Source organism: Pelophylax lessonae (genome assembly GCF_965119305.1).
Source record: "Pelophylax lessonae genome assembly, chromosome: 1".
In the NCBI taxonomy this organism is placed as follows: Eukaryota; Metazoa; Chordata; class Amphibia; order Anura; family Ranidae; genus Pelophylax; species Pelophylax lessonae.
In genome coordinates, this window is record NC_138768.1 from 510,645,160 (window position 1) to 510,658,053 (window position 12,894).

The 12,894-nt window shown below is 47.1% G+C and overlaps 1 protein-coding gene across 1 annotated transcript in view; it reads right to left on the reverse strand.

Annotated features, from left to right (window-relative positions):
- The window catches only part of COMP (cartilage oligomeric matrix protein), a 186,356-nt gene that overhangs the window by 17,338 nt on the left and 156,124 nt on the right, over positions 1-12,894 (reverse strand). The window contains exon 16 of the mRNA XM_082243515.1: positions 3,028-3,224. Within this exon, the coding sequence (XP_082099641.1) occupies positions 3,028-3,224 (197 nt within the window). The remainder of the gene's footprint in view (positions 1-3,027; positions 3,225-12,894) is intronic.

Below are 12,894 nucleotides of genomic sequence, written 5' to 3' on the forward strand. Positions count from 1 at the left end.
GTTATGCCGACTGCGACACTCAGGGGGTCATCTACCTCATGAGTTGTCGCTGCGGGGCATTTTATGTCGGCAAAACTATTAGGAAACTAAGCAAACGCATAGATGACCACATTTATCATTCTGAGGGAGGTACCATACAAACGAGCGTCACACGTCACATAGCATTTCGCCACAAGTATGATAACTCTATGGTTTCGTTTTTTGTCTTGGAGGTTATCCCCCAGGAAACTGGGAAAAACGGATCCTACAAAGGGAGTCGTATTGGATAGAATCCCTAGAGGCTATCATACCTCCTGGGATTAACAAGGTTTTGACTTATAAACCATTTCTGGGCTAAAAGGGGTTTTTTCCCCCTTTTTTCCCCTCTTTTCCCCTTTCCCCATTCCCCTCATTTCTTTTTTATTTTTCATGCTTTTTGGAATACCCTTGAGTCCGATCCATGTGAGCTGCTGGGCATCCATGCCCTCACTCTGCCCACAATATGTTCCCGGACCATCCACTTCCTGCGACACCGCAGCTATGACTCTGGAGACCGGTAAGTTTGTCAGTTACTCCAATTTTTGGAAACACTGCTTTTTTCTATATTTAAATTCTCTCATTTGTGTCTCTCCGAGATTTTATATTCTTGATTGCTGTAGCATTTAAAACTATGATATCTCCTATTTTTGTGTTATTGACTTTTTTCCCTGTGTTGGAGGATTTATGTACTCCATAACAGGGTATCTATATGTAGAAACTAGGGGGGACTTTTTGTTCCCTGTAAGTTTCTTTTGCAACAATTGTCCACGTTTAGGATTGTAACTCTATGTTCCATGTAAATGCCAACAGGTGTTTTTTGCTACAATCTTATTTTACAGTTGGTTAGGTGTTTTTCTGTATATGCATGCCATGGTCCTCTTGGTAACCGATTTGCATCCGGAACGTTGTCCACCCTTGTGGTTTCCCCTCCGGCCACTGGGTGGTGTGCTCCCCAGACGTCCCAGCGGATGTGTGGTCCTCTCACACATCGCTGGCCGGATGTTTTCCTTCTGTCCGGCGCTGTTGTGGCCGTTCTGGGCTGCCGTCTGTGGCCCGATCAGAACGACACTGCGCATGCGCCTCCCCAGATGCGCGCTCAGTTGAGGACCTGACCCGCCCACGTTGCGCATGACGTCATGCGCAGCGTGGCGTCGGGTTGAGAGCCATATCAGGCGGGATCAAACGCTTCATTCATTCAGGAGTTGGCATGTATTGGTATGGCGGTCCCACGCGGGTAAGAATTTTGGAATACACTGGTGTATTTGTTACCTGATGATAGATGGGTTTACTAACTCTTGAATTTTTTCGTCTCTCCGGTAATGTTATATAGAAGTGCTTGATGGCTGGTCCTATCCCCCCTGACCCAGCGATATAAGCATAATAGCCCATATCTGGGCTTTATTCAGATTTCAAGCCACTAATCCTTACCAGGAAGGGCTTATCTACCATTTTGCAGGTAAAGCTCCTTTCCCCCCCCCCCCCTTCTTTCTAATCACTCATTGGAGAGATACCCTATAGATTCTGGATTACAGGTATACTTTTTGATTTCCATCCCAATAGATCATTATCCCGCGTGGTGGTTTCCAACACGGCCGCCATACTTGAGCCCTCCTGCTTTTAACCCTGTCCATTTTGACTATATAAATGTGTCTATTTCAGACACTGAATAAGGTATATATACCAGCCTTATATACAGGTTTTTCCTTTTTGCCTTCCTCCTTTTTCCTTGGTGGTGGAGGTGTTTTAAGTTTACTACACTTATATCCTTATCCTACCTCATATGTCTCTCCACATCCGCTGGTGAGACGTTTCTCTTGGGGAGTGTTTCTATCCAACTGGTCTGGTAGTGGATCTCTCTATGGTGGCGGTCTCGGATGCATCTTGATGTTCCATATTGGCATGCATTTTATGTTTGATGTTATATATATATGTATTTGAACCAATAACAAATATTTGTTGTTGCTGTATTATACAGGCACTGTACACTGATATGTTCTTACTCCCCTGAAGAAGCGGTGCACTGTTGCCCGTGAAACATGTCGGGATTGGTCTGATGTTCATCATTGGACCCATTCATCCTTATCATTTATTTACTGCCTTATGTCTCATATATTGTTCTTTTTGTATATGTCAAAATACATGTATCAATGTTGTATTGTTTGTTTTTGATTTTAAAGATGTTATGTCAATAAATATTTCTTTTTTTTTAACTATGTCTTTATCATTTTGAATTATCTGGTACCTTAAAAGTCCCACCAGCCCTCCCATTCCTCCTTCTACCTCTTTTGTTTCCTTGTTTCCCTGTCCTATCCTCCCTTGGTTCTTGCCCCCCTCTGTTCCCTTTCCCCTCTTCCTTCCCCCTTTTTACTTCCTCCTCCCCCCTTTTTCCCTTCCCCCCCTCCCCCCTTCCCCCTTTTTCCTTTCCTCCCTTCTATCCTTCCCTTTCATCTATACACCCTCTCCTTTTGCTTTTTACCCCAGCACTTACCTGCACACCTCAGGTTCCAGCTGTGGGTTTCATCCTTTGGGATATCTTTCCCAGTATAGATTATATACAGATTAGGGATGTGGTACCTTTTGTTTATAATTTTGTAATACAAACACACTCTCCATTTCAATTTATCTGTATCTTGTCTTATTTTTGCCAATAATGGTTCTAATTATAATATAAACAAGGGGCGAGAGAGGGTACCCCTGTCTCGTCCAATTGTTCATTTTAAATTTTTGTGATAATTCCCCATTTACCTTGACCATAGGTGTAGGGTTCTTATATAAAGCACTTATCCAACGTGCCATCTTAGGTCCTATACCAAGTTCTTTTATTGTTTCTATCATGAAGTCTATGTTTCTAATAACAAGGCTGCATAGACAGCTGCAATATGCTTTTTTTGTCCAGTTTCCTTTAAAGTCTTTTTGCTGTTTTGTCATTTAAATATTCTATTTTGCAACTCCCCCAGAGACATCTAACAGAAAAATCCAGTGTGTATTTCTTCCTTTTTTTTTTTTTACCTTTAGCTGAATGCCAGGTTCAGCCACAGCTCGAAAGGGATTCGCCTGCCAATATGTTTGTTCCATCTGTTTCCACATAACTGCATAGAAGCTGGAGCTGTCCTGGTATCCAAATATAAAACCAGCGTAATCATCATCTGTTTCTGTGTTAACATGAAATGTTCCTTCAAAGTCTACTCCATTAAATGCAGTGTAACCTAAACAGAAAAGACCAATACAAAATGTGTCACTTAGGTTTGATAAGCTTGAAAAACAGGGCAATGTTCAGATGTTGGAATAATTATATATATACAGTATTTATAAAGCAATTATTTCACTTTTGAGAATTTATAGGAAATAATATTTCTCTGTCGCTCATTGACAGACGTAGTCCTCCTTGATTAATATCAACTCGGGTTATACTGCCCTCTACAGGAGTAGGACTAGACAGGAAAGAAAACGTTCTGGCCACACCCTAGGGGCAGTCCCAGAGGGTATATCCTCTCACTTCCTGCTACAGCAAATCAGTTTTTTTCTGTCTAGTTAGGAGTAAGGACCTAGATTCCTTGCTATGATCTTCGGTCCTGGCAGGATTTTTTTAGAAATACTTTTTTTAGACAGCTTTTTTTTCTCCAGTGTTCCTGTGAGATCTTCAAGCAAGTACACTGAAACTGGGCGACGGGCTGGATGTTGAGATCCAGTGGTCACCCCAGTTCAGCCTACGAGCGCGTGCAGGCCATAGCTCCGCGCTGGGTCGGCCGCGACATAGTCCCACTGGACGGGGACTGACCCTGCGTGTTAAGCGTCTCGCCTGGACACCAATGACCAACAGAGTCACGGAGTCCGTATAAGTCGACAGCCCCCCCACCCCGGTGGAGAGGGGTTCTGTCAGGAGTTGGCACCCGCCTGGTTCCGGTATGGTGAGTAGAATGTTCCCCCTCTCCCCCTGTCGGGTTTGTTGGTGGACGCGGGCCCCTCTCTGGGATGGTCGGACACTCAGTTTCTGGGTCTCCCCTCTATCCTATAACAGGTCACAGATCCCCCAATTTGAGTGTGATTTTTGTGAATAGAAACCAGGAGGCTTGGTTTGGGAGCTGACTATCTAAAGTCACTATATGACTGTAAGGGTGACTGAAGTCAGTGGCAGACTACTAAAAGGCATTACTATTGAGGTATAGAGGTATCCTACCTGTCTAGTGTGTACACAGGCCGATGCCTATGCCTGAGTTACTGCGGCCACAGATCGCCATCCCTCCAGAAAGTCGGTCACTTCCACAGGCCGCACAGCCTCCCGCAGGCCGAGGACACCTCCCGCAGGCCGAGGCACTTCCGCAGGCCGCACAGGCCGAATGCACACATCCCGCAGGCCGCTGCTAACTTGCAAGCCGCCGCTATCCTACACAGGCCGCCGCCATTTTCCTGCAGATCGCACGAGGCCGCCATATTGGCGTAGCCTCGTGTCTCCAGCATGGGGGCGGCCATGTTTGAGGTGACCAAACACCTCGTGGAGTAATTGGGAGGCGCCGGAAGGCGTGTAAAGGGGCGGAGCCGCCTCCTTGGCCCAGGGAAAGCAAGCCAAAGATTTCCTGTCTGTAACAGACAGTGCTGGAAGTAGGTTGATAAGAAACTTCTGTGCATCAGGTGAGCCTTGGGGTCTCTCTCTCTCTCTCTCTCTCTCTCTGAGGGGTCCAAGCAGGTAGACTGAGGGGTGCTACTGCGCTGGGGGACTAAGTTAAAAAAAAAAAAAAAAGATGTTTTTTTCTTGCAATTAATTTTTTTGTGTTTGCTGGCAAGTGTCTTGTTACATGAACCCTGCCACACATGTATCCCCACCCGATCCCCTCAGGGTGGCCGCAGGACCCTCCAGTACCCCACTTGCGATGATGCATTATCAGCAGTTTTGGAGTCTTTGGTATCCCGGGTGGAGGTAGCCTGTCAGGAACGGGGGTCAAGAAGAGCGACCCCCGCCTACCCCTATGTCATCTGATACCTCAGATACGGATTCTGAGCTGGTCATTGCAGTCCCTTTTCTGGGGTTGTTGTCTCAGGTACGGTCTCCTCAGACAGTAAGGAGGACGCTTCTGCCTCCGCCAGAGCACAAGAAGCGTTGGTGGAAGCACGAGTTGTGTCTGCCTGGGAAACCTTAAATCTTGAGGTTACACCGGCAGAGGTAGCTGAGACTCATATTCCTTTTTTGGTACTAGCAAGCCTACCAAAATGGTGAAGGGTTTCCCTTGCCCAAATAGGGTCGTCCGTAAATGAGCCCTGCTATTTCCAAACGCATGGCTAGGCGCTATCATTTTGAGGAATCCCTCATTACAAAGATGGACGGTACCACCAATAGTGGACTCACAGATTTCCAGACTAAATAAAGCCACTGTTATCCCGTTGGATTGACAGAATGGGCCCCACCCATCTCTAGGGTGGGGGGACGTCTTCACCGGTTTCCGGATCCAGGGCTTTCCAGAATCCCGGATAAAGGGGTTTGCAAGGTCATATGGTCGGGATACAAGATCGAGTTTCGATCACTTCCACCGGTGCGATTCTTCCCTTCCAATAGTCGACATCCCCGGGTCGCTTAAAAGCTTTGCGGGGGACAGCTTGATACAACAAGCAGTGGTAGTTTCCATTCCTTGGAGGAGTTCTAGTCGAACTTGTTCATAATGCCCCGGAAAAAGGGCTAGGTGCGTCCAATTCTGGTCTTGGAAGAGATGGAGTCCATCCATACAGTGGTGGCCTCCCTGCATCAGGGGGATTTCCTGGCGTCCATAGACATTAAGGATGCCTATCCTTATATCCCCATCTTCGCTGGACATCAGCGTTTTCGTTGCTTTTCCCAAAGATCATCCCTGGTTCCCACCAGGAGACTGAACTATCTGGGCCTAATTTTGGATACATCCTTGGCAAGAGTGTTTCTCCATGTGGAGAAACTCCAGAAGATTCAGTCAATGATTGGGATGTTGCTGTCCGTCAACTGGCTGGGATTGATGGTCGCCTCCTTAGAGGCAAGTACCGTTTGCCCAGTCTCATACCCGAATTCTCCAAAGAGGAGATTCTTCTCATATGGAATCGGAATCCCGATTCCCTGGACAATCGGATCCGATTGAGTGAGCGGACCAGGGAGGCTCTGGTCTGGTGGCTTTGGTCTCCGATGCTCAGCCAGGGGAAGTCATTTCTTCTGATAAATTCCAGGTTACCGATAAATGTGTTGGAACTGAGAGCGATCAGACTTTGTCTGATTTACTGGACCGAGCAGCTCCAGGGCAGCCCGGTTCGGATCCAATCGGACTATGCCACGGTCATGACTTAGGTCGATCACCAAGGGGCACCAAGAGTGCCCTGGCGGCCATAGAAGTGGCCAACATTCTTATTGGGGGAACAGTTGTTCCCTTCGTTTTAATGGCCTGGCTATTGAGACCCAGGTACTGAAGGACAGAGGGTTGTCAGCTTCAGTTATTCCTACTCTAATTAAAGCAAGGAAAGCGACTTTCAGCAAAGTCTATTATCGCACATGGAAGACTTATGTCGCGTGGTGTGAATCTTTGGAATTTCCCCCACGCACCTATTCGGTGACCCGAATCTTGGCTTTTCTGCAAAAGGGGGTTGAGCAGAAACAATCCTTGAGCACTATCAAGGGTCAGGTTTCAGCATTAGAAATCTTCTTTCAGAAGCCTTGGGCTACTCATTCCTTGGTGTCCAGGGGGTGCGGCACTTGGCTCCGCCAGTGCGCGCGCCCTTACCGCCCTGGGATCTTAATTTGGTGTTTGTCGGTTCTTCAGAAACCTCCCTTTGAAAATATCAGGGAGATTCCCTTGCTTACATTATCCCAGAAGGTGGCCTTCTTGGTGGCTATCACTTCTGCACGCAGGGTGACAGAACTGGCTGCATTATCATGCCATTCCCCATATCTAGTGGTTCATAGGGATAAGGTAGTTCTTCATCCGAAGCCATCCTTTCTTCCTAAGGTGGTTTCAGATTTTCATCTGAATGAAGATATTGTGCTACCTTCCTTGTGTCCTAAGCCCAATCATCCTCAGGAATATGCGTTGCATTCCTTGGATGTGGTTCGGGCAATCAGGGTATACCTGAAGACTACGGAATCGTTCCGTAAGGCGGATTCACTTTTTGTGATCACGGATGGCCCCAGAAAGGGGTTGCCTGCATCTGCCGCGACTATCTCCAAATGGATTAGACAGACGGTGGTACAGGCTTATTCTATTAAGGGTCGGAATCCTCCGTTCCCTGTTAAGGCGCACTCCACTTGAGCGCTCAGTACTTCCTGGGCCTACCGCCATCAGCCGTCAGTGGTCCAGGTGTGCAAGGCGACTACCTGGTCGTTGGTTCATACCTTTACAAAATTTTATAAAGTTGATATGATGGCATCGGCGGATGCCTCATTTGACCGCAAGGTTTTGCAGGCCGCAATTTGAGGAGACCGGTGGTCTACCTCGAGGGTTTTTTTCCATTGGAATTTCAGTTGAGTCTCATCGTGTGATTGATGAGCCTTTAAAACTTCTAGTTGGCACCGGTTGGGCCTTCTAGATTGGATTTTGATTTCCATTTTCCCACCCCTCATTTGTGGCACTGCTTTGGGACGTCCCGAGTTGATATTAATCAAGGAGGACTACGTCTGTCAATGAGCAACAGAGAAAAATGGATTTTTGTAAAATCTTACCGTAAAATCCTTTTCTCTTAAGCTCATTGACAGACGTAGTACCCGCCCCTCTGTTTTTGAGTTGGGTTGGGTTAAATTCTCTAAACACTGCTTTGTGACATAACTGATTTGCTGTAGCAGGAAGTGAGAGGATATACCCTCTGGGACTGCCCCTAGGGTGTGGCCAGAACGTTTTCTTTCCTGTCTAGTCCTACTCCTGTAGAGGGCAGTATAACCCGAGTTGATATTAATCAAGGAGGACTACGTCTGTCAATGAGCTTAAGAGAAAAGGATTTTACGGTAAGATTTTACAAAAATCCATTTTTCCTGTTTATATTCCTGTTTAATTTATATCATCTGTCACAAATAAATATAGGCTGCCAACAACAGGGAAACTAAAATTGGTTAACTGCACATATGTATACCTGCAAAGACACAAAACACTAACATGTTGATATAAGAGATATAAAACACCAGTTACATATTACAGTACTATTTAACTTACTTGGCCTTTTTTTTTATTATTGTTTGCAGTAATAGCTCATTGCTGATCAGACAAAAAAAAAGATATCTGGTTTGAGGACCCATTCAAACCTTATGTGCTGGGATGTGTCCCCAACTCATGGACACAAAAAAAACAATGGGTGCAGTTCACATCAGCACTACGATTCTTTGCACAAAAACAATCCTTTTTCTTTAAAGCGCCATGTAAGGGCACAGCATGTCAATGTATGCCTACACAATACGTATGCTGCGAGGAAAAACACCTAGCTTGTATATGTTTAGCTGCTTTGATGAGCTGTACACCATATGCTCGAGTCCCCGTGGAGGTTCCCACTAGGTGGGCTATTCCCTGGATACCTGTGTCCTCTGTATCACTTAAGACATATCTGATTGACATTCTGGCAATCCTTGAGGGCATCTAACATAGCCGAGACCTGGGAGATTCTCTGCTCGATACCGAGCCCCCAATTACCTACTCTGTTATCTTTTTATCTGTTTGTGTATGGCCCACACTCAGTCAGCCCCATACTGAGGGCCTTAACCACTTAAGCCCCGGAGGATTTGGCTGCTAAACGACCAGAGGGCATTTTGCGATTCGGCACTGCGTGACTTTAACGGACAATTGCGCGGTCGTGCGACGCTGTACCGAAACGAATTTGGCGTCCTTTTTTTCCCACAAACAGAGCTTTCTTTTGGTGGTATTTGATCACCTGTGCGATTTTTTGATCACGCGCTATAAACAAAAAAAGAGCGTAAATTTTGCAAAAATAGCAATATTTTTCCCTTTTTTTTATATGAAATTCCCCCAAAAAAAAATGTAAAAATCAAAATTTTTTAATATTTTCGGCCAATTTGTTTTATGCTACCTATGTTTGGTAAAAAAAATCGCAAAAAGCGTATTTTGATTGGTTTGCGCAAAAGTTATTGCGTTTACTAACAAAGGGAAAGATTTTTGTCATTTTTGTTGTTTTTTTTTTTAACGCGTAATGGCGGCGATCTGCGATTTTTTTTGCGGTACTGCGACATTGCGGCGGACAGATCGGACCCTTGACTGACATTTTTGACACTTTTGGGGTTACCAGTGACATTTCTACAGTAATCAGTGCTATACATATGCACTGTTACTGTAAAAATGCACTGGTAGTGAAGGGGTTAACTTTATTTGAGAGGGAGGGGCTGTGTGTGTCCCTAGGGGCGTGATTCTAACTGTGATTGGCTGTGGCTTCAACTGTATGCAGAGTGATCAATGGATCTACATAGTAGATCCATGTGATCAGCTCTCATACAGAGAGGAGAATGACAGGCAGCTTGTTTACACCCTTAAACCCTCACAGGCGAGCGACGTAGACCTACGTCACTTTGCCTGTGAGGGGCTGACCGCCCACGTAGATAGTCGTGCGGCGGTCGGCAAGTGGTTAACATGGGCTGTATTCCTGAATGTGCATATATTAATACCCAAGTACTATGTTCTGATTTATTCCCTGAAGAAGGAATTGCTGATGTTGGATATGAACATGGATATGTCAATGTGAGCCTTTTGGGTTGGACATTATATCCTGATACCCTTTCGCTCACCCTGATTAAACCTGCGGTACATTTGCACTTTTGTAGATGTTGCTTTTATTTTGATATGTATTGTTAATTTTATTCTTATGTGAAAAAAGCTCTATGTTTTTATATTGCTACTCCATGTTACTCATTGTCTGCCCTTAAAAGTCCCATTTGTTTTTTTTTTTTCCTTTCTGTATGTCATATGCTGGAGATAGAGAGGTCTGTCACCAGGGCTGTACAAAGCTTTGCAAATGAAAAAAAATAGCAACAAAGAAGGAAGCGAATGGGTTTAACAAAAGACTGCTTTTAATTAAAGAATATTCTAGTAAAAAAAACACACAACACATGTAAAAAAAATTCACACTTACAAATATAAAAAACAAAACAAAAAAAAAAACCACACACAAGGCAGCACAATGCAGAATAAAATGTGCAATTATTATTCCCCCCCCCCCCCCAGAGCCAGCAAAGCATTGTACCCACAGTCAGTGAATTGGGGTTGCAATGTCAGACTTCTGCAGATACTTACACCAGCTTCCCTGCCCAGGCCAGCTCTGTTAGAAAACTGGGGAAAAAGTGGCAATAAACTATGAGGGCACTGTCTGCTATGGTGGAAGAGGGGATTTGTAGTTCCTTAATTTACAGATTATTGTGCTCTGTCCACACAGCCATGCCAATTTTTGAATGTGACAGTGGGTCCAGAGGGGAGGATCCTCCATTTGCTGTCACAGGGGAAGGGGTGAGCAGGTCACTAGCTGGAACATTGTAACGCTGAGCGCTCCAGTCCCTGCTTCTGGACCGGAGCGCCCGCGGCGTTCGTTCCAGATCCACTCACCTGTGCCCGCTCCGGCTCCCTCCTCCGCTCCCCGCTCACGTGGTTCCCGGCGTGTGCGCCCCTGCACCATAGGGCGGGCGCGCGCCGGTTGTTTGAAATTTAAGGGGCCTGTGCACCAGTAATTGGTGCCTGGTCCAAACCTCCCTTCCTGTTTCCTGTGACCTGTTTCCAGTTTCCTGTGACCTGTTTCCTGTGACCTGTTTCCTGTTTCTTATATAAACCCACTCCCCCTTCCTGTCCTGGCCAGATCTTGTTGCCTTAGTGCCCTGAGAAAGCGATTTGTGTTTTGCCCAGCCTGTGTATCTGATCTTCTGCAGTTGCCTCTGACTTTGAACCTTTGCCGTCTGCCCTGACCTTCTGCTACGTCTGACCTTGCCTTTGCCTTGTCCTACTGTACCACGCCTTTCTCAGCTGTCATTGAGGTTGAGCCGTTACCGGGGGACACGACCTGGTTGCTACCGCCGCAGCAAGTCCATCCCGCCTTGCGGCGGGCTCTGGTGAAAACCGGTAGCAACTTAGAACCGGTCCTCTAGTACGGTCCACGCCAATCCCTCACTGACACAGAGGATCCACCCCTAGTGCCTTCACCTGCCGCCAGTCCGGACCCTGACAGTAGATCCGGCCATTGATCCCGCTGATGTGCCGCTGCCTAGTCTCGCTGACCTCACTTCCGTGGTTGCCCAGCAGTCCCAGCAGATTGCTCAGCAAGGTCAACAGCTGGCACAGTTGACCGCTAAGCTGCAGCAGCTTCTTCCAGCTCAGCAGCAGCCGCCTCCACCGCCTGCATCTGCTTCTCCACCGCAGCCTGTGGCCGCCGCCACCGCTAGAGTCCGCTTGTCTCTCCCGGACAAGTTTGATGGGGACTCTAAGATGTGCCGGGGATTCTTGTCCCAATGTTCCCTGCACCTGGAGATGTTGTCAGACCAGTTTCCCACAGAACAGTCTAAGGTGGCCTTCGTGGTCAGTTTACTATCTGGGAAGGCCTTGGCCTGGGCCACGCCGCTCTGGGACCGCAACGATCCTGCCACTGCCTCCGTCCAGTCCTTCGTTTCTGAAGTCCGCAGTGTCTTCGAGGAACCTGCCCGTGCCCCGTCCGTGGAAACAGCCTTGCTAAACCTTGTCCAAGGAGACTCTACAGTAGGCGAATATGCTATACAGTTTCGCACTCTGGCCTCCAAATAGACCTGGAACAACGAGGCCCTCTGCGCGACCTTTAAAAAAGGTTTATCCAGCCATATCAAGGATTGTCTGGCCGCACGAGAGATACCTGCCTCCCTGACTGAACTCATCCAGTTGGCTACTCGCATTGATATGTGCTACATTGAAAGACGTCAGGAACTCCGCCAGGAGAAAGATCTTGTTCGCATCAGGCGATACCCACGCCTGGCTCCTCTCTTCCAGCATCCTTTGCAGCCTATTAATGTGCCTTCCGCCGAGGAGGCCATGCAAGTGGATCGGGCTCGCCTGACCCAGCAAGAGAGGTCTCGCCGGAGGAACGAGAACTTATGCTTATACTGTGCGAGCTCTGAACATTTCTTAAAGGACTGTCCTCTTCGTCCTCAGCGTCAGGGAAACGCTCGCACCTAGTGAACGTGGGAGAGGCGTCACTGGGTGTAAATTCTTCCTCTCCACGCCTGATTGTTCCAGTACGGATTTCTCCAGCCGCTAAAGTCTCCTTCCCTGGGGAGGCCTTCTTGGACTCTGGTTCCGCAGCAAACTTCATTAAAGCCTCCTTCATCAACCGGTTTAGTATCCCTGTTATCCGTCTCGTCAAGCCCTTCTTTATTTCTACAGTTAACAGAGAGAATCTGAACTGCACCGTGCGTTATCGCACAGAACCCGTGCTCATGACCATAGGGGTTCTCCACCAAGAGACGATTGAATTTTTGTTCTGCCTAACTGCACTTCTGACGTCCTTCTTGTCTTGCCCTGGCTCCAGCGCCACTCTCCTACCCTCGACTGGACCTCTGGGGACATTAAATGATGGGGCCCTACCTGCCACACTCGTTGCCTCAAGTCGGTACCTACTAGACAAGTCTCCTCTCCATTGCTCGGCCTTCCTAAGGCCTATCAAGACTTTGCTGACGTCTTTTGCAAAAAACAGGCAGAGGTCTTACCACCACATAGACCCTTCGACTGCCCCATTGACTTGCTTCCTGGTACCACACCACCCCATGGCAGGATTTACCCTCTCTCCGCTCCTGAAACCAAGGCCATGTCGGAGTACGTTCAGGAGAATCTCAAGAAAGGTTTTATCAGGAAGTCTTCTTCTCCTGCCGGAGCAGGATTCTTTTTTGTTGCCAAGAAGGATGGGTCACTACGCCCTTGTATTGATTACCGCGGT